This window comes from Rhamphochromis sp. 'chilingali' (genome assembly GCF_963969265.1).
Source record: "Rhamphochromis sp. 'chilingali' genome assembly, chromosome: 12".
Lineage (NCBI taxonomy): Eukaryota > Metazoa > Chordata > Actinopteri > Cichliformes > Cichlidae > Rhamphochromis > Rhamphochromis sp. 'chilingali'.
The window spans coordinates 18,074,487-18,100,717 of NC_137939.1; the positions used below are offsets into that span (position 1 = coordinate 18,074,487).

Consider the following 26,231-nt stretch of genomic DNA (forward strand, 5'->3'; position numbering starts at 1 on the left):
TTGTGTTTCCCTAATTTTATAAACAGTACATGTACGGTGAGAGAGAGATGTTACATCTGTCTTCACTTGCATCCCAGTCATAGATGCTTTGGAGATAGTTCATAAAAGATTACAGGATCACCCCAACCTCAGCAACAGGACCACTCTCAGCACTGATCAGTTGTGTTTGCTTTTGGAACTGTGTCTTAATTCCACTTATTTTGCATAAGGGTCAGTACAGGCGGAAACCTAGGTGTGCCATGGGTTCCAACAGGCCCCTGGTCAAAGTCACCAAACCAGTTCGTAAGCAGGTACAGGTGTGGCCAGAAGGGTCCTCAGAGGCACTGCAAGACTGCTTTTCCACCACAGGCTGCTACACACGACAACACCACAGACTTTCAGGAATATAGAGAAACTGTTACTGCCTACATCCCAAAATGCATCGATGATGTCACAGAGACCAGGTGTCACGGGTTGCTTAGAGGATCCACTCGCAGGACTCCTGAGTAGCGTTTAAACAGAGACGGTTTATTTACAGATCTTCACCAAGTGTATGTACAGACAGTGCGGGGTTAGTGCTATATACAAGACGTGAGGGGCAGGGCTCCTGGGAAAACAGGGATATCACACACGCGCTCAGTTCAACCTCTCTCTTCTCCGCTAGCGACCAGTCACTCCTTCCACACTCCACACAGGGAAAGACAGGGAATCTAGGAACAAAGAAACACTCGTTAAGTCTCTGAGACGGAGGCACAGGAAAGTTGAGCCAGACGTGTACTGACTAGAACCTTCACAACAATCCAGCGTTGAACAGCTGATCTCCTCCTTCTAATATACCAGCTGGTCTGATGAGGCCCAGGTGTTCCCAATCCAGGAAGGCGTGGACCGAGGGCGTGAAGTCGCCATGAGTTCCGCCCCTGCAAAACAGGGCAGAGAAGGAGAGAGGGGGAGAGAGAGGGAAAAAGAGAAGAGAAGGAGGGCTAGGAGTGGAGAGATTCTGATCAGCACCTTGCCAATCCTGCAGGTCGTGACACCAGGCCTATCACTGTCCGGGCCAATCAGAAACCATGGCTCACAGGTCAGGTTTAAATACTCCTAAGGTTGAAAAATGCAAGCCTTCAGAATTAGGTGAGCCAAAGAACAGCAAGGGCATCACGTGGCATCAGCTACAGCAAAGCTTCAGCGACAGCAGAGATACTTGGAGGCAGTGGCAAGGAATACAAACCATCACAGACTACAAGCCCACTCTGCAGACCGTGGTGACACAATCCCCAGACAGTGTGTGGAGATCCCTTGCCAAAATCAGTACCGCCGTTCCCACATGCCTCAAAGCCTCCAACATCATTACTGTACCCAAGAAGTCATCTACCTCCTGCTTTAAGGACTACCGTCCTGTCAAACTCACTTCCATCATTATGAAGTGCTTTGAACGGTTAGTCATGCATCAAATCAAATTATTGCTTTCGTCAAAACGCTCAAGTGATGATGGAATTTCAACTGCCCCTTACTCAGCCCTCACACATCTCAACACTAGAGACTCATATGTCAGAGTGCTGTTCATAGACTTCAGTTCAGCCTTCAGCATCATCATATTCTAATTTGTGTTGTACAGTTATTTCATTTTTAACCTTAATTTATATTTTATTCCTTCCTAGTTAAATTTACCCTTTTTAATTTTTTTTGTTTTCTTTAGGTCACGAGCAGTTGTCCAAGCATTTCACTACATATCGTACTGTGTATGACTGTGTACGTGACAAATAAAATTTGAATTTGAATTTGAATTCATTCCCCAGCAACTCATTCACAAACTGGATCTGCTGGGGATCAGCACCTTGCTGCTAGATTTCTTGACAGGAAGACAGCAGACAATACGGGTCGACAGCAACAACTCCAGCCCAAGAACACTGAATACGGGGGCTCCCCAAGGATGTGTGTTGAGCCCTCTTCTCTTTACTCTGCTGACCCACGACGAGATCTACTACAGGGGTGAAGTTAACCATCTGGCAGAGTGGTAAAACAACAACAACCTGTCCCTGAATGTGGAGAAGACCAACAGCGACTCTACTTCCTCTGCAAACTGAGAAGCACAAGTATGACTCCTGCACTGGGTTCTGCAGGAAAAAATAACAACGGGTAGTGAGAGCAGCTGCACCTGCCTCATCTGGAAGGTCCTCTCCATTACAGGTGACTCCACTCATCCCTTCAGCAGCGTCTTCAGTTTGCTGCCATCAGGAAGGATACTGAAGAGCCTCCGGACCAGAACACACAGACTGAGAGACAGCTTCGTCCATCGGGCTGTCAGGATGCTGACCATCTCTGAATCGAGAAGGGGGGCCCAAGGGTACATCTTTCGCCATCCTACAATGCTGTGATTGTAGCCATTCCCCACTTTCTGTGAATGGTACTCATGGCCATTAATCAGTAGGCTTTGATTAGTTGTCATTGATCAATGGTCATAAGAATTTGCATACTAACAATCATGGAACTAACCCCCCAGCCCATTGTTCATTCAGTGGTGCTAGTTTCCTTCACTATGCAAATGTACTGTTTATAAGGTTGGGGAAACCTGCAGTCAGCTGAGACTGAAGAAGTCACTTGGATGAGTGACGAAACGTTTCTCCAACTGAAAATGTCCAGATGAACAGAATCAACCTTTTGGGATTTACTTACCTGGATGATTAAGCACGCATCAAGACGTTATTTTATTAAAATGTTTAAAATGTTAGCAGCACAAACAAAAATGTTTGCAGCACAAACCAGCACAAACGTAGCACAAACGTTTGACATCAATTTTCTTTGATTTGGGTAATGTGGGGGAGCTGGTTGACCTTTTGACCTTTACCTTTTCATTAATATCTTTAAAACAGAAGCAGCACAAACGACAATTTAAGCAGCACAAACCATAGTCAAAGGAGCCTGCAAAGAAAAGCGTCTGGACTTCTTTAAGTTACTTGAAGACGTTTCACCTTCTTCAGTTCTAAGGTCAAATGGTGGAGAGTCCCATATATAAACCTAGTCAAGGTGTGAAAATGGGTGTGGGTCCCAATCAGCCAGAGTTTCGGGTGAGTTCATTGTGAAACCTGGCCCCACCTTATCATGCGAATTCCTGAGATCAGATGGCCCAGGATGTGAGTGGGTGTTAAGGCGTCTGGGAAGGGATCTCAAAACTGGATTATAGATGGCAGAGAGTTGGTGTCGTAAACCACCGCCTCTGTTCAAAGATGGTCGCTCACAGTGGACATAGATGGCTTCTTTCACTCCTCTTTCAAACCATCTGTTCTCTCTGTCCAAAATGTGAAATGACCAGGTTTCACAATGAACTCACCCGAAACTCTGGCTGATTGGGACCCACACCCATTTTCACACCTTGGCTCAGGCGATTAGAGGATCATCAGGGGGTCTTTTTGTCCCTCTGTGGGGGGAAACTCCCACTAGGTTTATATCTGGGACTCTCCACCATTTGACCTTAGAACTGAAGAAGCTTCTCGAATGAGAGGTGAAACGTCTTCAAGTAACTTAAAGAAGTCCAGACGCTTTTCTTTGCAAGCTCCTTTGACTACAATGACCTGGATGACTGAGAACCTTCACAGACCAGCACAAACATAGCACAGTTGATTGACACCAATTTTGTTTGATTCCATTAATGTGGGGGGGCTGGTTGACCTTTGATGACCTCTAGAAATTTTTATTAATATCTTTAAAATGATAGCAGCACAAACGAAACTTTTTGCAGCACAAACCAGCACAAATGTAGCACAAACGTTTGATACCACTTTTGTTGGATTTGGGTAATGTGGGGGGGCTGGTTGACCTCTGATGACCTCTAGAAATTTTTATTAATATCTTTAAAATGATAGCAGCACAAATGAAACTTTTTGCAGCACAAACCAGCACAAATGTTTGATACCACTTTTGTTGGATTTGAAGAAGGTGTTGGGGGGGGGCAACTTCACTCACATGCAGCACAAACAACAAACACTGTTTGTAAACGTGTCCTGGAGTTTATGCAGGTGCAGACGTTGCTACTGCTGTAAGTAAGCCTAACAGCTTCCAGATCATTTATTCTGGCGATATGGCAAGAAGGTCATCACTGCTTCAAGCATTGCCTATATGATGGTCAGAGAGCAAGGACAGCAAGCAGTCCTCTGCCCTTGAAGAAAAGTCATCTACCCAAGATGAAGAAACTTCCTCTCCAGAAGATGAGGGGACAATCTCCAAAGAGGCTGACTGCATTACCACTGATGTTGAGTACTAGCCAGTGCCTGAATCCTCTTCTTTGGGGGAGGATTGGGGTTGGGGGGCATGGAGGTGGAGGCTGAGCAGATGATGGAAAAGAACATAGGAGCATTTTCTGAGACAGAGGAGCCGGTGACTGAGTGGATCCCTCATGAAAGGAAAACCATGTGGGTCCCACCACTGAAGAGAAACTGCTCTACAATCCAGTACCCACTGGTATCAAACCAGGGGTCACCCTGTATGCAGTTCCCTCTGTTGCAACTGGAGGAGCTGAGGAGGACGCTCTGGGATGTTTCCCCTGTGCCATTTTTCATCTGAGGAGTTCCTCTGCCAAGGTGACCGAAGTAAAGACGTTGTCCTCGGGGCTCCTCCGTCAGTTGGAGTCTGAACCCCTTGCCCTTTTTTACTTCCTGAGAACTTCCAGTGTTGTCATCCAACATGCTACGTATTGCTTTATTCTGGTTTAGGCTCACATCTCCACTTCATCTATAATCCTCCAATCCTCACACCTTCGCCTCCCGTGCAGGTTTGTAAGGGTGCACAGCAGCTAAAAGATCTCCTTTGTTATAAAGAAGTCAAAAGTAGATCTCAGGCTGCTAATGCAGGAAGATTTTGTTGTCTGTCTTTGGCTTCACCAAAACTACCACAGCGATATCCCACATGCCAAAGCAACGGAGGAATGTGTTTCTTTTGACAGCAACACACAAGGAACCAGCAGTCAGTGATGGGGAATAAAGGATGCGTAAAAGCAAGAAGCAATCCTGGACTACAATAGGCACAAATATTGCTTGGATAACTTAGAGAGGATGTTGGCACCTCGAGTTGTAGAAGGAAAACTGATGGCTGATGGCTCTTTTCTCCAATTTCCTGGATGTCTTGGATATAGATATGATGCCTTTGTCCCGCCGGAAACAACTTCACTGAAGTGGGGGAGTCCTCTACAACCTACAAATGAAAAGTGATCCTGGGAGAGCTGGGACACATGCTGGTGACCTCAACAACTGCAATACACCCTTCTCCCTGATTCTCAGCCACTTCTGCCATTGATCTCAAGATTGATCTCAGCACAGAGACTACAAGCCCATCATCATCAATGGAGCTCCAGTGGAGAGGGTGCAGTCCTTCAAGTATCTTGGTGTCCACATCTCCTCAGACCTGACATGGGCTGCCCACATCCAGACCAAAAAGGCTAGGCAGCGCCTGTATCACCTACGACAACTGAGGAAGTTCAGGGTCTCTCCAAAGATCCTCAGGATTTTCTATACAGGCGCTGTGGAGAGCATCCTCACACAGAACATGACATCGTGGTTTGGGAACAGCTGTGTGAAGGACCAAAAAGCTCTCCAGAGAGTGATCCGTACAGCAGAACGCTGCTGCAGGATTGCTCTCCCCCCGCTTCAGGACACCTACACCAGGAGATGCCGGACTAGAGCAGCGCAGATACTGAAGGACCCGTCCCATCCTGGCAACAAACTGTTCCAACTTCTGCAATCTGGTAGAAGGTTCCGGATCTTCCGGGCAAGGACAGAGAGACTCAAGAGGAGCTTCTATCCCCAAGCCATCCGTGCCCTAAACACACACACCCGCCCTCTCACATCATCTATAATTGACTGAGACAGGACTCTCTTCCAGACACTCTAAACCAAGGCACAATGTACATTTCAATTCCTTTAATTTTAAATATGTTTATATTGTCTATCCTGTAAAATAGTCAGATGTCTATTCATATTAATGTACAGAATTCACCTGCTTGCTGCTACTACTGCACATTCACCCAGTGTATATACTATATGTATGTATATATATATATATAATGTTCTTCCTCTACACCCCCCCCCCCCCCAAATTTTTGCACATGTCGAGGAGCGTGTCAGGCTACATTTCACTGTGTGTTATACTTGTATAACTATGCATGTGACAAATAAAGAACCTTGAACCTTGAACCTTGATAGAGTAGTCTGAACCAGAGTGTGACCCACACCCCACCAACAAAATAAGAAGAAGGTGCAAAAGGCGCACCTCCAGGATTGGAACAGCAGCCCCTTGCACCAGGTGTAGAAAGTGTGCCTACAAAAACCACTCTAATCTGGTTAGTACATCTTGCTGCTAATGATGATGCACACAGAAGCACACACATACTGGAATATAAATTTTGATCATTTTATTGGTGATTTCAGGGGTTATTTGGTCATTAAATTGCCTTTCTGGCCACTAACACACCATGTGTGATATTCTTTTTGGCCATTCATCCCCCCCCCCCCCCCCCCCCAAAGAAAAAAAAAATAAAGTAAAAATAAATCATTGTTACAGTTACTGTTACTGACCTGCAATGATGATAAAAAATATTAGGTTTCACCATTCATATGCTAAAAAATGTGAACTTTAGACCATCCGCAGCTCTTATTACGCTGCCTGGATGATGTCAAACATTGGTTGTCATTAAATTTTTTAAAGCTAAATGAAAATAAAACTGAGGTTGTCATTTTTGGCAACTTTAATCATATCGACAGCACTCTGGGCGCCTTTTCCTCATATTGTAAAACACATATAAAAAACCTCGGTGTCTACATTGATGGTTCTTTTAAATTGAATTAGCAGGTGAGTGCAGTAGTTCAGTCCTGTTTTTTTCAGTTAAGACAGCTAGCCAAGGTAAAGCCATACCTTCCGGCTAACGTCTTTGAGCGTGTTATTCACCTTTTTCTTACTTGCAGATTAGACTACTGCAATTCATTGTATTATGGTCTAGATCAGGCCACCATCCATCGTCTTCAGATGGTTCAAAATGCAGCTGCTCGCCTGCTAACTGGTACCAAACGGAGAGAGCATATAACTCCAGTTTGGGCTTCTTTACACTGGCTTCCTGTCTCCTACAGGATCCAATTTAAACTTCTACTTTTTGTTTTTAAGTCACTTAATGCCCGAGCCCCTCCTTACCTGTCTGAGCTCCTCTCTGCCTATGCTCCAGGAAAAACCACGAGGTCTAGCTCAAAACTAATGCTGTCCATCCCACGGACTAACCTCAAATCCCGTGGTAATAGATCCTTCTCTGTGGCAGGTCCCAGACTTTGGAATAGTCTCCCCTTAAATATTAGATCTGCACAAACACTTGAGCAATTTAAATCATTACTAAAGACACATTTCTATGCCCTGGCTTTTAACACACTATGACCCAAGCATTTTGGTCTTATTTGAATTAGTTTAGTTATTGTTTTAATTCTTTTACTGTCCTATTATTGTTTTTTTACTGTTATTATTGTATTACATTGTTGCTTTTTAATACCATTTTTATATTGTTAAGCACTTTGTGCAGCATCGGCTGTTTGAAATGTGCTATATAAATAAATTTGACCTTGACCTTTATTACTATTTTCCCCCAAAAGCGTAGCAATAATACATAATCTGACTGGTATTCAAAGGGTATAATATCTGAATTTGAATTATATTTTGGTTTTCATGACTAGGAGCGGTGCTAATTTAAAAAATCAAGTCAATGAAAGTAGAAAAATGTTTTTTGATATTTATTAATTTTATAGTATTTTGTAAACGTAAACAGGAGGTGGCCATTTTTGGCCACGAACAAGCTGAGAGGGATTTTTTTTGTTTTTCTGTCACTGCGCAAAAAAACAAAGATGCATAAAAGTCATTAATACTGTTAATTATTGCTATACATCTAACCTCCACCATGGTTAGAAAATAAATCAGACGACATGTTTTATTTGGAAAAAAATTGGGGTTTTGTGATTTTTTCCATTTATGAGTTCCTAGGATTATTTGATTTAACTGGTATTTAAAAGGTTAAAATTCTGAATTTGAATGAAATTTTGATTTTCATGAACAGCACTGATACTAATCTAAAAAATCATGTCAAAAAAAGTGGAAATTTTTCTTAATATATATGAATTTTATAGCATTTTGTAAACATAAACAAGGAGTGGCCATTTTTGGCCACCAACAAGCTGAGAGGGAGTTTTTATGTTTTTGCTCTCTCTGCACAAAAATAACAATGCATTATAATCAATGTTGATGTGAATCAATTACATGCCCCAGACTCTACTATTAACAATACAAGAAATTTCAGTAGCAATGCAATTATATAAAATTGCGAAATTTGAGGTTGTCTTCCAGCTAGTGCAGTGGACAAACAAACTGGTGTTTAAAGGGTTAAAAATTTAAAAAGTAATAATTGTTTTATATTTATGAAAAGAACTGAAGTTACTTAAAAGCTTTATGCAGAAAAAATGGCATAAAAACACAAAAATAATAAAAATTACAGACCTAATCTGTTGGTGGCCACTTTTGGCCACGAACAAGCTGAAAGGGTAGTGATTTTGAACAAACCCAGAGGGTTTATTAATTTATTATTAACAATAATATAAAATTATACACAAAAGGAATTACTAATGTAAAAAAAAAAGTGGTTTTATTTATATATGTTTATATAAAAATATATGCGGTGGCCCCTAGAGACAAAGCACGTACAAACTCCAAAAAGCACATACAAACTCCAAAACACATTTCTAGCATGAACTGAACTTCCAAAACAGAGCTACCTAGATCACTTAAATTACACAATTGAAAGCATGAAAGCATATGTGTATTGTTTGTGTATTTATACATTTATAGTCAAATAATTTAAAAAAAAAGTTCATTTACCTGTTATTACCACACACCAAATCCGGTCGTTGGTACTTGCTGGCTTGTGTAGCCACAAGGTAACAAAAGCTCAACACTGCACCTAGCATCCTGGATCACTTCTGTTGTCTTTTGTACGTGTTTAGAGTTTTTATGTGCTTCTGAGTTTTTACGTGTTTTGGAGTTTGTACGTGCTTCTGAGTTTGTACGTGTTTTTACGTGTTTTGGAGTTTTTACGTGTTTTGGAGTTTGTACGTGCTTCAGAGTTCGTATGTGATTTGAAGTTTGTATGTGCTTTGTCTGTAGGGGCCACCGTAAATATACTTTTATTTATTCACTCCACATAAAATGTAATAAATAAATCATATAATACAAAAATCAACTATTCACATTTCAACTTTTAACTATTTAAATTTTCAGCTTTTTCCTTTTACAAATTTAAAGTGAAACAACACAAAACACTGCAAACAACAACACAATTAAATATAAATTAAAATATGAAAACAAAAAGAACATGCATATTCTCTGTCATATGGGCCTGCATGAATAAACTTTCTGAATCCTTTATCATCTGCAACTGAAAATAGTTGTGGATGATTACTATACCTTTCTAATGTGACGCTGTTGTCCCTGGCTCTTTCTGTCTCTCTCTCCTACTCTGTTCCTGTGCTACCGAGTGTAACTACTGCCCCTCTTCCCAGCGCAATGCACAAGGCTCGCATGCGGAGTGAAGTGGAAAAAAAGTGCGAGAGAGAGAGAGGCTGAGAGAAAGAAAGAAAAACCCCCACGGCTCGCGATAAGGAGCCGACTCGCGTCGTTCACGTCAAAGATCCCCGACCCATTACTACAACAGACTACCAAGGAACTACAAGAACTTCTTGGGAATTAGGATGATCCTTTTTACATGCTATGGCTCTTAGTCTTTGCCTATAGTGATGACAACCCCTCTATGTATAATAGTGATAGGCTGATCTTTAGCTTTTCCTGGCTCATCATAAGTTAAACGAACTACTGGTTTAATCTGTCTCCTAGGCCTTAGTTTAGGAGTGTCACCCAACAGATCACGGTGTGTATTTGGTTTCTCAGTTTTGGCAGACAGAACAGGCTGTTCTGGGATCCAGATCAGGTTCTGGGATAGAATTTTCATCATCTTCTTCATTTTGGTCATACTCCTCCTTAATATCCACCATTTGGTCGGGCTCAGTCTCTCTGTCCTGAATAATGCCTCCATCCTCCGGTTGCAGTTCCTCATTTTCACTGCGCTCATCAGAAGCAGTTTCATCACTGACCTTGTCCTGGTCATTTGCACAATCCTCTTGTGGCACTGCTTGAGATCTAAGAGCCTGTCTTAGTGCTTCTCTCACTCTTTCTTGAGTATAGTAGTGCCTCTGAGGCTCATAGTACTCACTCTCTGACGACAAATCAGAATCCTGTGACAGCTGAGGGTCAGACACAACTGTGGCCTGCTTTGGTTTCTTGCCCTTTGGTTTTTGTCTGTCACAACAGTTATTGCCTACTTCAGGGATTGGCAATTTTACATGTTGGCCAATAGGAAGGATGTGATCTCTGTGGATGTGACGACCACTTCCATTCTCCTTCTTTAGTTGGTAGACAGGGAGATTGGGCATTTTTCCAACAACTTGGTAAGGTATTGGACTCCATCTTGTTTGCAACTTGTGCTTCCCTTTGAGACCCCAGTTCTTCAATAGGACTCTGTCTCCTATTTCTAGAGACTGGAAACCAACTCTCTTGTCATAGCCCTTTTTGTTCTTCTGATGGACTTTGTCTGCTTTCTCGGATGCTAGCTTGTTGGCTTGACGGAGATCTTCTTTAAGCTTTGACACATAGCATGAGTGACTTTCCTCAGCTTTGTCAATTGTGGTCCCAAACAACAAGTCCACTGGCAGTCTGGCTTCACGACCAAACATTAGGAAGTATGGTGAAAAACCAGTTGCATCACATTTTGTACTGTTATAAGCATGGACCAAATAAGGGACATGCTGGCTCCACTGATGTTTTTTCTCTGTGCTTAGAGTACCCAACATTGAAAGCAGCGTTCAATTGAACCGCTCTGGCTGAGGGTCTCCTTGCGGATGATACGGAGTAGTGCGCGACTTCTGTATCCCCATGTTCTTCAACAAGTCTTTGATCAGAAGACTCTCAAAGTCTCGCCCCTGGTCTGAATGGATATGAGCCGGAAGACCATAGTGGACGAAAAACTTATCCACTAAGGTTTTGGCCACTGTTTGAGTGTCTGATTCTTGGTCGGCAATGCCTGGGCATAGCGTGTGGAGTGATCGGTGACCACTAAGACATTTCTTATGCCCTTGGAATCCGTCTCCATTGACAGAAAGTCAATGCACACCAGATCCATAGGTCCACTGCTGGAGATCTGGTGAAGTGGTGCGGCTCTCTGGGCAGGAGTCTTGCGTGTTATGCATTCACCACAATTTTTGATATGTTGCGCAGTGTCTTGCAACATTCTTGGCCAGTAGAACCTTCGACGGAGTAAATCCAGAGTTCCCTCTATGCCGAGGTGTCCTGAGTCATTGTGTACTGATCTCAACAAAACGTCATGATACACCTTTGGCAGGACTAGCTGACGGACCTCCTCCACTGAGTGACGTTTGGTGATGCGGTAGAGCAGACCGTCACTCAGGAGAGTCAGCTTATCTTTCTCTCTTTTTAGGAGCAACAGCTCCGGACTGTTGCCTGTCCATAAATTCTGTTGGACAGCTTTGACCGCTGGACCAATGACTGAATCCTCTTTCTGTGCCTTAGCGAGATCAGATTTTGAGACGTGTTCCAGTGACTGTAACTCCATCGTAAGAGGAAATGCATAGATGTCAGGGATGTATTCCGGGGAAGCCCCGGTTTGGTCGACACATCTGGTGGGTAACTCTGGGCTTTCTGACACACGTACTCTTTTGCAGATGGATTTAACAGCTGCCTCTGGTATAGTCTCCCATTCAGTGTCAGTGTCAAAGTTTCTGGAGAGGATGTTTGCATCTATGTTATGCTTGCCTGGTCTGTAATGGACATCGAAGTCATATGTGGACAAAGCAGCTAACCATCTGTGTCCCATGGCATTGAGCTTTGCCGTAGACAGAACATAAGTCAAGGGGTTATTATCTGTACGCAATGTAAAGTGCACCCCATACAGATAGTCATGAAAGCGATCCACCACAGCCCACTTTAACGACAGGAACTCCAGCTGATGTATGGAGTACCTCTTCTCAGCCTGACTTAGCTTCCTGCTGGCAAATGCAACCGGCCTTAGGTCCCCTTCTTGTAGCTGGTATAGGACAGCCCCCAGTCCTTTGAAGCTTGCGTCCACGTGGAACTCATAAGGCTTGGTAGGATCAGCAAAGGCTAATACCGGTGCATAGGTTAGACAGTGGATGATCTGCTGAAAGGCTTTGCTGCAGGAGTCATCCCACCGATCTCCAAAGGGTTCTGACTCTTTCAAGTAGGACTTGTTGAGGTCTGGACTCTTTTTCTTGCTCTTTTGTATCGGAGCATAGGTCAGTTCAGTAAGAGGCGTAGTTAGCAATGAATCGCCTGTAGTACCCGCAGAAACCTAAGAACGATCTCAGAGACTTTAGGTCGTGGGGCTGAGGCCAGGTGGTAACAGCCTCAATCTTCTGCGGATCAGGAGAGACACCTTTGGCAGACACAATATGCCCGAGGTACTTCACCTGTGGCTGACAAAACTGGCATTTGTCCAGGGAGATCTTTAGTCCTGCTTCTCCAAGACGATCTAGGACTTTAATAAGCCGCTCTTCATGTTCCTCCAGTGACTTTCCGAAGACAATCAGGTCGTCCAGGTATACCAGGACTTGGAGGAGGTTCATGTCTCCGACTGTTTTTTTCCATTAGACGCTGGAAAGTCGCAGGCGCTCCTGTTATTCCCTGCGGCATTCTCTCAAATTGGAAGAAGCCTAGGGGGCAGATGAACGCCGTCTTCTCTTTATCTTCCTCTGCCATTGGAATCTGGTAGTATCCACTACGCAAATCCAGCACTGGGAACCATTTGCTCCCAGACAAAGAATCCAGTGCTTCGTCAATGCAGGGGGTCATGTACTGGTCGGCAGTGTTGGGTAAGTTACTTTAAATTAGTAACTTAGTTACATTACTAGTTACTTCTATCAAAAGTAACTCAGTTACTGCAAGTTACTCGTTACTTTCAAAGTAACTAGTTACTAGGGAAAGTAACTTTGGTTTTACTCAGAATTCTCTTGTTAATGTGTTGCTTCCATAACTGGATACCCAGCAAGATTGCCAGTCTTCTAGCTTGCTTACTTGCCACAAGTGCACTGTGCCACCTACCAATAGAAAGGAAAAAATAATCTGCATATTTCCACGAAAGAAATCCCACGCCTGGACCGTCGTTGATCGCCGACATGATTCTAGCCAACGTCACAGCGTCATGTGCGCTTTTTACATCCAACACAAAAACTGCAGTCGTGGTGCTTTCGATTGTACTAAGAACTCGGAAATTCTGCCTTCTGAATAGGAAGATGTAGGTAACACCAGACTGCAGATGAGCTGCATACAGGGCTTGACTGGGACAAAAAATCGGCCCGGGCGTTTTGACTGACCGGCCCACCATTATAGGAAAAATCATAAAGTCTTTGAATGAAAACAAACGCTGTTGTGACAGTGATGTACACTCTATGTACAATGTACAATCTATCAATCATTTGTTGTAAGATTCAGATAATTATTTATTAAAAACTAGATATTTTAAATGAGAATAAGAAATAAAAGTATTTCTTTGTGCCCCCCTTTCCCTGTTAATGCCCTACCTGGCCCCCCGGCAACACTTTGCTAGACCCGCCCCTGCACAGTTACCAGCTGTCAGCTACAAAGAAAAGGATCCTGGTGTTATTTGTCTCTCAGAAACAGTTCACAACTTCCCTTCAACTCATTCATGTCACCTAAAAGGTAAACTTGTTTCTCCATCACCTGTTCAGCTCTGATGATTCAGTAAGGACATCTCCTGGTTTCATCTTCATGTTTCCCTCTCACCACATAACCAAACCAATATCATGACCAGCAGCTTTACAGCTGTGGCTCCAGCAAACATCAGCTGATACTAGAAAGTAATATTAAATAAATTCTAACAACAGCTGATCAAGCTTAAACGTGCTGCTGTTGTTTAACGCGACCTCCACTGGTTTCTTCTTTCTGGCGCAAAGTGGGCGATAAACAAACAAGAGAGAAAAGCCGATCAGCTGATCATTGATCAGTTTCATGATTGAAGTAGAAACTGGAGAGGGAGGGGAGAGAATGAGAGAAGAAGAAGCAGCTGCAGCGTAAAGAAACGGAATAACTCCAGCTTTGTCTGTTTTTCATTGTAGCTGAAGTCCGGGACAAACTGCATTCCTTTTCACCTCAATACCAAACGCATGATATTTTCTCTGAATACGGAATGATTCCGTTTTTTACGGGATGGTTGGCAACTCTAATAATTAACCTTATGAACAAAATAAAGTTCAGTTAACATCATAGCACCCACCCAGCTGTATAGAAACCCCGTCATGCTAGCTAGTACGCAGTACGAAAAAGCCAGCACAACGAAAATAAACTCCACCTAAACTTGGTTTATATCTGACCCAGATAGACTGCAGGTCACAACTTCTTACCTGAAGTTCAGTTCACCTGACACTCGGACCGGACCGGTGGCCGCCTGAGGTCTCTGCTCCTCCTGCCTCCCCTTTCCCTCATCCACCTGCTGGCCTCCACCACTTGCTAATGTTACTGAATCTGTGGAAGCTCCGCGATGCCACCACACGAAGTAACGAATAACGAGCCTATCTAAATCCCAGTAATGATTAACGCGTTCCTGATTTTGGTATAATAACTAGTTACCATGCTCGTTACCACAATAATAACGTAGTTACTGTAACGCGTTACTTAATAACGCGTTAGTCCCAACACTGCTGGTCGGGCACGATCCGGCTGTTAAGGAGCCTGTAGTCTATGCACATCCGTATGGTTCCATTTTTCTTTCTAACAATTACAATCGGCGAGGCATAGGGGCTACGGGACTCTTTAATGATGCACATAGTAACTCTTGCAGATGTTTTCTTACATCCTCTATGTCTGCAGGTGCCAGTCGACGTGATCTTTGCCGAAAAGGTCTTGTGTCAGCCAGGCGGATGGTGTGCTCCACCTCTTTTGCGAGGCCAACGTCGCATTTATGGACTGAGAAGACGTGGGAGCGTTCCGCTAGTTTCTGTCTAAGCCGGTCCTTCTACTCTTCAGGCGCAGGAGAGTCACCAAAGTCGATCTGGCTGCTGTCAAATGCTGTCATCTCTGGTTTTTTGCTTGGCATGGTGATGACGCTTTCGGTGCGATAAAGGTGACCCATGACGGTTCCAACAGGGATAATGGTTTCCCTGGCGGACTGGTTCTGCACCAGGATTCTGAAGCTGTTAACTTGTACCGCATTGGCGGGCACAACCATGGGCTGTAGCAGGACATCACCTGGCAGAGGAGCTAAGGGAGAAGAGTCAAACATGAAGATCTCTTTGCCAACTGTCTGCTGAAAATTTACTTTGCAGGTTATTTGCAAGTCTTTTCTGGGGGGTAAGGACAAGGGATTTGAACCTTGCCAAGTCACACAGCCAACCTGGTCATCTCGAGAGCTTAGCGTGAGGGAGTCTGTGAATGTGGGTAGCGACTCCCTGTGAATTTGGATGCCCAGGCTTTTGGTTATGTCAAGCCCCTCTTTTCTGCATTCCTGTACCAAATTGCGGACATGGCTGGTGTTAGTGCCAACAATGACAGGAATCTGCTCTTCTTTTGGGCTTGTACAGATCAAGGCAAGGTCTGGTACAGTGTGTTTGGTGCCAGTCACTTCAGCCGGATACTCAACATCTACCACAACATAGCCAAGGTAGGGGTAACTGACATTGGACTCACCCCAAATGTTGAGACCAGTGAGCGGATGCACTGGGATGGAAGGCAGATGGGCTTTATACCAGGACTCGAATATTATGGTGACCTGTGATCCACTGTCAAATAAGGCATCACAGGGCTGTCCATTCACTTTAAGTGGCACAATACTTGGCGGCCCAATCAGTCCTTCTGGAATTCCAGCTGGGGTGGAAGAAGTCAGAAGACACTGCTTGAGATGGCAGTCAGTGTCAGTGGCATTACTTGTTGAAGTACCTGAACTTTCTTTCAGTGTCTTGACAGTTCGGATGAGCTTTCGTATAACTTTGCTCTGATTTTCAGGATTTTGACACTTTGCGACAAAATGTCCCTTTTCCCCACAACGGTAACAGAACTGCTCATCCAAAGGCGTTCTGTTCTGGTAAAGGGTCCTTGTCTTTGAGGTAGCCTCTACTGCTCCCATGGTAGCCAGTTTTACCAAAGAGTCTGGAGCAGTATCTCGTTGGGCTACTTTCTGTTGCAGTCTTTTCACTTGTCTTTTCAAAGCGGCCAGTTCTCTGGTGTCACTGTGCTCACTTGACTGTACTGAGGACGAATCTTTATCTATGACATCAGGGGACTTCAAGTGGCTAACTTGGCCTTAAGCTCTTTAACTTCAGCTTTGAGACTTTGTATTCTGTATTGCCAGTCCCTGAAGGTTTTGTCTGTACATGCTGGACTGAGGTATTTAGTTTTCTCCTTGATGCATCACACTCTTCCTCTGTGCGAATCTCACTTAAGAGGTGGAGGAAAGTTGGGGGTTTGGACTTTCTTTCTCTCAGGTGCAGATTAATTAGCATGAGATCGGAAGTGACAGCCCCTCTCAGAAGTTGTTCTAGGTGAGCATTGTCTTTGCTAGAAGCTGGAAATCATCCTCTCTGGACAACTTTAGTAAGGGCCCTTTCCAGACGCCTCAGAAATTAGACAGTTTTTCACTTGGTTGTTGCTGCATTAAGCAGAAAGCGAAATAGAGATCATCCCCAGACTCAGCACTGCCAAATGTGCTTTCCAACGCCTCCAAGTATTCAACGGGACCTGCCTCGGGGTCTGACTCACGAACCGATTTGGCAATCTCCAACGCTGGCCCCTTTAAACTTTCCATCAGCCTGTGCCTTTTCTCCTTGTCTGTACAGTCCCTTTCCTCTACCATGAGCCATGCCTGCTCAAGCCAATGGTCAAAGGGGTCTTCACTAGGGGGAACTGGCAAGTTCCCTGAAAACAGCCTCAAACGCCAATAACCACCTTCAGCTTGTGGTTTATGTGCCTTCTCCAAAAAATCACCAACCACTTGCAAGACAGACTCAGTGGAGTTTATGGAAGGATCAGAGCTGGGCTGCGGAGGAGCAAGGCTGATTAATAAGCTTTGTATATGTCTTCCATAGTCCTACCCTCAGTGTCTAAGAGACTCTTCAACTTCACAGCAAAATCGTCAGGAGCTGCACATTCATTTCTTACCACTGTGCTGGTCCAGCACTTCTTTGGGTGCATTATCTTTAGGTATACTTTGTTTGCATTCGCAGAGAACCATTAGGCAGCTCAAGGGGGTGTGGAACAAGTGCCCTCTAACCCGGACTCGCCCTAGACACTTAATAGTCTCCAAGGTTTCTTCTATCTGGGCTATTTCCACTTCTTCTGGAACCAGAACCAAGAGTGCTTTAGCTTCCTCCAAACCTTCACCCCGACACCAACTCTTCAGCTCTGCAGCAAGCCCGGTGTGGTCTGCCATACTCTTTGTAGCAAAAAATACTAAGAAATGTAAACTAGCTACTGTAGGTTAACTTTTTTTTTTTTTTTAGTGTGTTGCCCCTTTAATACTTCTATGAAACCCAAAAACATCCCAGCAGTGCCTCCATTTTATGTAGCCCTCATTTACTCAATACCATTAAATAAATGGGCTTTGGGTTCTTTTTCTAGTGTACTCTCGTATGATATTTTTAAATTAACTTCTCTTTTGTTTCTGGGATCAATGAAGCTTATTCCTTAACAGTAGCACTACACAGGAAAATGAACACTAGTGTCTACAGTGCAGTAAATTATGTCATACACCATGTAAAGTAGAGCATTGCAACCCTCCTTCAATTTACCAAACAATGAAAACAATAAAATAATAAAATGGCAGGTTTCAGTATTCAGGCAAAGCAAAATACACACAGCAATTTACCAGCTGTACACAGAATTTCCTCATATACAATGTAAACCACCAGTGATAAAACAATTATAGTCCCAAATTAAACCTAAAGCCGTCAGAAATACACCCTACGTTGCAGGCCTGTATTGCTCCAGTATAAATCCAAAAGATCTCCCAACCGGAAGTTCTTCACTCAATGAGCAAAAAATAAATAAACTCAATACCTTGTGAAACTTGCAACTCCCACCAGATTAATCCAGGCAACAGGATGCAGTAGCACAAAGATGAGGAAGGTCTGTGATCTCCACGTGCTCCACAAGCTACCTGTTTTAGCTTCCCACGTTGCCAGAGGTACTCTAAGTGACTATCTGGGGTCTGTCCGTCGTTATCCAGTTCAGTAACGATCCTCTGCAGCTTGTTACGTTCCACAACTTTAGAGAAACGGCAGTCTACAGTAGTCCTTATTAGCGAACGGCTGGGTTAGCCTCACTTTAACTCAAATGCGTGCGCGGCCACAAGAAACAAAACACACAGTCCAGCAGACTCACGCTGAAACTTTACGTGTAATGTCACTAGCTTATCGACATTGTGACTTGTCTTTACGAAAAGTCAAAACACACTTACTAACATTACATAAAAACAAGACCGCCCTCTCTTCTTGCCTTGTCTTTTTATTTCTCCTTTTCTTTCTCCACCCTGTGTTACCTTCATAGACCATATCCCCGTAGGAAATTACAGTTCTCACAAGCAATTCCCAATAAAAGAAAGATAACTTATTTTAAACAATGCAAACATGTTTTTAATCATTTTACATGAACTTTGATCTTTTTAATATACAAGAAAATTGAACAAATGAATTTTACTCTTTGGTATTTATATTCTCAGACTTTACTTATCTTTTACTATTTATGCATCTTTTTAATCCGGGTTTATTATATATAAGCTTGTATTTATTCAATTCAATTTCAATTCAATTCAATTTTATTTATATAGCGCCAAATCACAACAAAAGTCGCCTCAAGGCGCTTCATAGATACAGAGAAAAACCCAACAATCATATGACCCCCTATGAGCAAGCACTTTGGCGACAGTGGGAAGGAAAAACTCCCTTTTAACAGGAAGAAACCTCCGGCAGAACCAGGCTCAGGGAGGGGCGGCCATCTGCTGCGACCGGTTGGGGTGAGAGAAGGAAGACAGGATAAAAGACATGCTGTGGAAGAGAGACAGAGGTTAATAACAGATATGATTCAATGCAGAGAGGTCTATTAGTGAGTGAGAAAGGTGACTGGAAAGGAAAAACTCAATGCATCATGGGAATCCCCCGGCAGCCTACGTCTATTGCAGCATAACTAAGGGAGGATTCAGGGTCACCTGGTCCAGCCCTAACTATATGCTTTAGCAAAAAGGAAAGTTTTAAGCCTAATCTTAAAAGTAGAGATAGTGTCTGTCTCCCGAATCCAAACTGGAAGCTGGTTCCACAGAAGAGGGGCCTGAAAACTGAAGGCTCTGCCTCCCATTCTACTTTTAAATACTCTAGGAACAACAAGTAGGCCTGCAGAGCGAGAGCGAAGTGCTCTAATAGGGTGATATGGTACTACAAGGTCATTAAGATAAGATGGGGCCTGATTATTTAATGTGTCAATATGTAAAATATGCTGATAAACTGACAAGTCATAGGTGGCTCAATTTTCTAAAAAACTTTCTGTCATAAATTTGTAGTCAATTTATGACATTTGGGAGGTGTGACATTTGTGGTAAGAATCTGACCCAAACACAGGACTTTTCCAAAAGAGAGACAGTGAATTTATTTACAGTGAACAAAGGTGAATAACAATGTGACAATCCCCGCACTGTGGCCCCCGTGGCGATTTCTCCCAAATCCCACACAGTGTTCATGTCTGTGGCGTGTATCGGGAAACTCCAAATTTCAATCTGTACAGGGGCTCCAATCCCAAATCCTGGCAAGACAAGACGCAATGATTAGTCTAGCGAGCAACACACAGATATACACACAAAGTTTTCACTATTGAGCCGGGGCTATACTGACAACTAAACTCAACAATCCAGCATCGACTGAAGCTCAGCCACACAGTTAAGTAGGGAGGCTGCCCGCGATGACAAGCAGCTGCAGCTGACGAGAACTGATGAGCAGTAGGTGTGGCTGACTTCAGCGCAGGAAATCTTCAGGGTCTGCAGACGTTTGCAACCGGACTTCCGGAAACACACACACGTCCAAAAACAAATACACACAAACAGGGAAATAGAGGACCAGAGGGGAGCCAAGACCAAAACAAAACACAATACACAGACACATCGGGTGAAGGTCGACTGGCGAGGGCTGCCAAACCATGACAGGAGGAGAAACTATTCACAAATCACAAATAATTCACAAATCTAAAATGAAACACACTAGGAGTCAGATGCATTCTAATTATAGGAAGTACACTGTGCGAGGTAGATGCCTAGACAGAGCATGCAGGATGCAGCACACAGAATATTAGCTACTCTATTTTCATAGTCCACTTGCACCAAGATGGCATCTAAAATCAGTTAAATTATCAAAGGAAAGCTATTTAGGTTTGCAACCAATATAAAGAGGTTCAGATTACCTCTGGCATGGCTGTATCCACTGTAGTTAGTGTACACAATAAAAGGCAAAAATTGTATGGGCAATGCTTTTATCCCGCCTATTTAGCTTTAGGCTTTGAATTTAGCAGAATGCTTAATGGGATAGATGGCTGTTGATTAGTGCTGTGGCTCTAGTTTTCTATGGAGTATGAATTTAAATGTATACTTAAAAATGCTGTGTGTAAGTGATCACTATACAAGGGTACAGGATGGTTACACTGAATGAGGGAGGGCAGTATATAAGAATCAAGTGCTTCTTCTCCTTATTATTTTTTTCTGTCAGTCACACCTTTGTAACATGTTTAACGCTTTGAATCCACAGTGACATGTAGTTAAAGCAGAGACTAGTTTATGGCTTTTCTTTGTTTTAAACTAACAGATTGAACAGGAGCGTATCGATAAAATCTGGCCCAAACTGCGCGTGCTGGCTCGGTCCTCACCAACTGATAAACACACTTTGGTTAAAGGTGAGTCCATAAACCAAAACACACACTCATATACAAACCGATTCACTGCCAATTAAAACTGTTTTTTTTCCTCCTTTGTGTTTGCACCCAGGCATCATTGATAGCAGCGTTGTAGAACAGAGGCAGGTTGTTGCAGTAACAGGAGACGGAACTAATGACGGCCCAGCTTTGAAGAAGGCTGATGTGGGCTTTGCCATGGTAACCTGAGATACTGTTCACCATTAGTGTTTATTTGGGATTAATGTGCTTCTGTCATGACATTTTTTGTCGTAATCAGTCTCTTATTCTGTATTTTTGAAGTAAATCTTTTTATGATTCAAGATGTATAAAATACATCTATTATAAATCTGTAAAGGACAGAGTATTTTCCATTGTACTTTGTAATAACAAGTGTTTTGAGTAGTGTGCATTTTATTTTGGCCACAGCTCTTACTCATGCCAAGTGGTAGCACTTGGAGGCAGGACAGCATGATATTGAGACAGTAGCACTCCAAAGTAATTTGGATGCTTGAATGCTTGCATGAATCATGTCATGAGTCTCTGACTCCCCCTCACTCTGTCTCAATCTCTGTCAGGGTATCGCAGGGACGGACGTGGCTAAAGAGGCGTCTGACATTATCCTGACTGATGACAACTTCAGCAGCATTGTCAAGGCAGTGATGTGGGGAAGAAACGTCTACGATAGCATCTCCAAGTTTCTACAGTTCCAGCTCACAGTCAACGTAGTGGCTGTCATCGTGGCCTTCACCGGGGCCTGTATCACCCAGGTAGACAGACAGATGAATACACATATATGCTGACACATGTGCCTTCCTACACACACACACAGATATCACTTCTGTAAATGTCGCTCACTTATACCTGCTAGGGCAAACGTAATGCACAATGCTTTTTTATGCATTTGTACACCAAGCTTATATAAGCAGTGATGTCCTGACACTTGGAAACATTTCTATATGTTTGACAAGTAATGATGATCAACTTAGAAATGCACAGTTATGTAATAGGGCTATTAGGGCTGGGTATCGATTTCTATTTCTATAACTGATTTGATTTGATTCAGTTTTGACTCAGACAGTCAAAATTGTGTCAAAGTAACTGAGGATAAAGCATAGAAAAACATAAAGGAGATTTTCCTGGCCTGGCTTTTTGCAGGGGTTTTATTAGAGGCAGAGGTAAGTATTTTGCAATTAGGCATATTTTGTAAAAACTAAACTTTTTTCGATATTGAACAGCAGAAATTAGACTTTCTAGTTGGAGGTCATTTTTGAATAAAAAAACACAGCGGGCGACAGTGCTGTGCACAACGTAGACTGGTGTTTGATAAGCAAACGAATAATGCAGAAAACAGATTTCTGATGGTAAACTGGTCTACACATAGCTGTGCAGGAAGTATGATTTTTATCTTGGTGGAAGCAGAACAGCAAAAGCAAGAGAGAAATCATGTTAATGTTTTTCAAACATGAAGCGTAGTTTTGATCTTCTATTGCTGCTGGTTCAGTGAATTTTGGTGGGAGAGTGACAAAACCTGCAGTTTCAGAATCTGTGACATGTCGACTTTCGGCACCCAATGGCGTGTCGCGTATGTGCCACCGGGTGAACGGCGAGATCCGCGCTTTGTGTTTACATCTTTTTGCGGAATCTGTTTACCTGCTCTTATTTGCTGTTTTAGCTGTTTGATGGTTGTTGAAATAGTTTTGTCAGCTTTAACCTGAGATTCTGGTGTTTCTGGCAAAATACATTTATACAGGATTTAATGAATCGATATCGCATTATTCAAACTAAAATAGTTTTGATTTGGGAAAATCGATTTTTTAAGCCCACCCCTAGTGACTACATGTTTGTATTTCTGTATTATGAACAACTTTAACAATCTTTAATTACGAAGAAGGAACTATCATGCTTCCAAGCATCTTGATGCTTATATTGAATTTGGCCAATGTTGCAAACAATTAGATTGGTAGCCAAGTGTAGAAAAATGCTCTGAAACAATGTTTGAAAGCAGTCTGAGCTTTTGGGTCAGACGTAACTTGTACATTTGTACTAAAGGTCATCTCAGACATTTAGTTTTCACCGTGCACTTAATTTTGTTTTTCTTTTTTGTTTGTTTTTTCTTCTGAGTAGCAGCCACTCGGAAGAAAACTGGCATAGCCCTTGTGTTCTGTATAACACTATAAATTCTGTACTTGCTATGCTTCCGTGCCGTCCTCTGAGGCTTTGTGTAATAAGTTTATTAATTTCTTTGTGGACAAGGTTGAAAGCATGAGACCTCCAACTCCTATTGCCGACCCTTCTAAGCATGTTTCGTGCTCATGTTTGCTATCCACCTTCCTACCAATTGCTCTGCCTGATTTAGAGAAACTGGTGTTAAATGCTAAACCGTGTGGTTCTCCGAATGATGTGGTTCCTCCCCGCTTTCTCCAAAAGGTATTTCGTATTATTGGACCTCAAATTCTGAACATTATTAACACTACTCTTCTGTCTGGTCAAGTACCTAGTGAGTTTAAGCATGCAGTTATACATCCCTTGCTTAGGAAACCTGGCTTAGATACCTCAATCATGTCAAATTTTAGACCTATCTCTAAGCTTCCTTTTCTAAGTAAGATCTTGGAAAGGATTGTTTATACTCAGCTGATGGACTACTTGAATGACTTCCAGTTGTCTGAAATTTTTCAATCCGGTTTTAAGCCTTTTCACAGCACGGAGACAGCCCTTGTAAGAGTTATCAATGATGTTCTGGTAGCTGCTGATCGTGGTAAATATGCAGTGCTGGTCTTATTGGACATGACCGCTGCCTTCGACACAGTGGATCACAATCTATTGATCTCCCACCTTCACCATTGTGTGGGAATTTCTGACTTGGCACTGTTGAGGTTTAAATCATACCTGTCTAACAAAAGTTTTAATTTTAACGATCGTAAAACGGAAGCGATTTTACTTGGCCCAAATCAATTTTCCAACCCTCCAGATGTTGATTTCGCTGTTCTGACCTCTCATTTGAATAGTTCAAACATAAATCTTGGAGTAAAGATCGATTCTGCACTTACCTTTGATGACTACATGAATGGGGTGGTAAAATCAGCATTCTACCACCTCAGACGTCTATCGAAGGCAAGCCCTTTCTCTCCAAATGTAACTTAGAAACTGTAATTCATGCCTTTATTACTTCACGCCTGGATTACTGTAATTCCATTTTAATAGGGGCTGGTCTTACAATTAGTTCAAAATGCTGTGGCTTGATTTTTAATTGGTAGAAGAAAGTTCGACCACATTTGGCCTCTCTACATTGGCTTCCAATCAAATTTAGGATCAGTTTTAAAGTTCTTTTATTGTTTTTTAAATCCTTAAATGGTTTGGCCCCGTTTATTTGTCAGATTTGTTGAAGCCTTATGTAACCACTAGTTCCCTCCGGTCAGCTGGGCAACTGCTGCTTTCAGTCCCTAAGTCATGGCTGAAACTCAGAGGAGACCAGGCAGATTTCCACATACTTCACTAAGAGGTATGTGCCACCCTGCCTAGACTGATTTGCCCCCACCCAATGTAAAGTACAATTTTCTAGATCTGCCATTGCAGGCAGACACAATGGAAGAGGTGCTGTAACTAGAAAGAAGGCTAGTTCTCAAAGAATAGTTCCTGTTCTTGGAGGTGACAGCCACACACACTACTTCACGGAGAGTGGACTATTATAGGACACCAATGGTTCTGGTCAGTTTGCAAAGGAGTATCAGATCATATATCTTTTTATCTCACATTACATGCTTTCATACTGTATCATATCATTAGAAACAAGCTGGAAACATATTTAAAAATGGCTATATTCTGTACTATTAAAATCTAGATGAAAAAATTAAATTCAGCTGTTTTTGAGCATTCTAAAACTGCATCAGTTACATTTCAACATGTGACAGTGACCCGTCCACAGTGACAGAGGTGCTGTCGGCTATGGAAAAAGAAACATGTGGAAAGAAACATGTTAAAGATATAAATAATAAGTAACAGTAAAAAAAACAGTAGGTAAGGCTGCACTTCTTGCAGTGATTTCGTATAGAAAACCTTTTCATCAGTAATATGTTTTCTTTTTGTCTGCTTTCAGAACTCTACATGATTGTTTGCAGCTAGCAGGTTGTTAATGCTGTCCATCAAGTCTAACAGTCTGTAGTCTGTGAACTGACCTTAGCTAACGCCAGCTAACAATGTTAGCTCGGTGGTGAGTAGCCTTCAGTAATAGTAAGAAATCACACAGCAAGCAATAGTACATCAAAGAGACTGAAGTGACACATTTATAACTGATGCCACCAACATTAACAGGATGCTTACACTAGAGCCTCTCGCATGTTTTCTTTGGGTTTCTGGCAATGCGTTTAAGAATCCAAAATTAAAGAGGGAGCCTAAGAGCCTAACATATGAAACAGGAAAAGACTGCCGTATAAACCGTTTATTTCAACAAAGTAACTGTATTCTAATTATCACCTATTTAAACGGTAACTGTAACGCACTACAGTTACTCATATTTTGTATTTTAAATACGTAACGCCGGTACATGTATTGTGTTACTCCTAGGGATGGGTATCGTTTAGGTTTTATCCGATACCAGTGCCAAACCGGTACTTTTGAAACGGTGCCGGTGCTTAAACGGTGCTCAAACCGGTGCTTAAAGAATGGAGAACACAAAATTGGTCCAAAAACCTCTCATGTTCAGCTGTTTTTTTGTAAAAAGATAACAATGTGTGCCTTTTCTGCAGCTATGGGGCATATATGGTATCACTCTTGGCTGGAAGCAGTGCTTAAACAATGGAAAAAACACAAACTTTGTCCAAAAACCTCTCATGTTTAACTGTTTTCCACTTTTTCTTTGGTCATTTTAGCCTTTTTGGCCATGGTGAAGGGAGTATCTGCCATCAAACAAGAAGACAGCCGCATGTAGCTATGATGATGTTTGTTAGTTCACCTTACATGCATTAATTTAATAGCCTACTCAACGTAAATTACACACGAACAACATTAAGCTACTCACGCAGAGAAGAACGGCGGCTGCTGCCATCATCATCCGTCATCATTTCTGCTACACTGGCAGGGCTAGGGGCCAGGACTTTATTCTTCGGGTTTTTTGGGGATGTTGCTCTGGGTCCGATAACTGGCAACCCACCCGCAGTAGATGTGCACGGTGTGAGGTCTCGCAGCAAGCTATCAAATACGGCGCATTTCTCGGCTTTTAAAAA

General features: G+C 42.6%; 1 protein-coding gene across 2 annotated transcripts in view; it reads left to right on the top strand.

Moving 5' to 3' along the window:
- The window catches only part of atp2b3b (ATPase plasma membrane Ca2+ transporting 3b), a 110,898-nt gene that overhangs the window by 55,102 nt on the left and 29,565 nt on the right, over nucleotides 1–26,231 (top strand). For both annotated transcript variants that reach the window (XM_080899954.1, XM_080899953.1), the window contains exons 18-20: nucleotides 20,925–21,012; nucleotides 21,104–21,210; nucleotides 21,588–21,779. In XM_080899954.1, coding sequence (XP_080756080.1) covers nucleotides 20,925–21,012; nucleotides 21,104–21,210; nucleotides 21,588–21,779 — 387 coding nt within the window. The remainder of the gene's footprint in view (nucleotides 1–20,924; nucleotides 21,013–21,103; nucleotides 21,211–21,587; nucleotides 21,780–26,231) is intronic.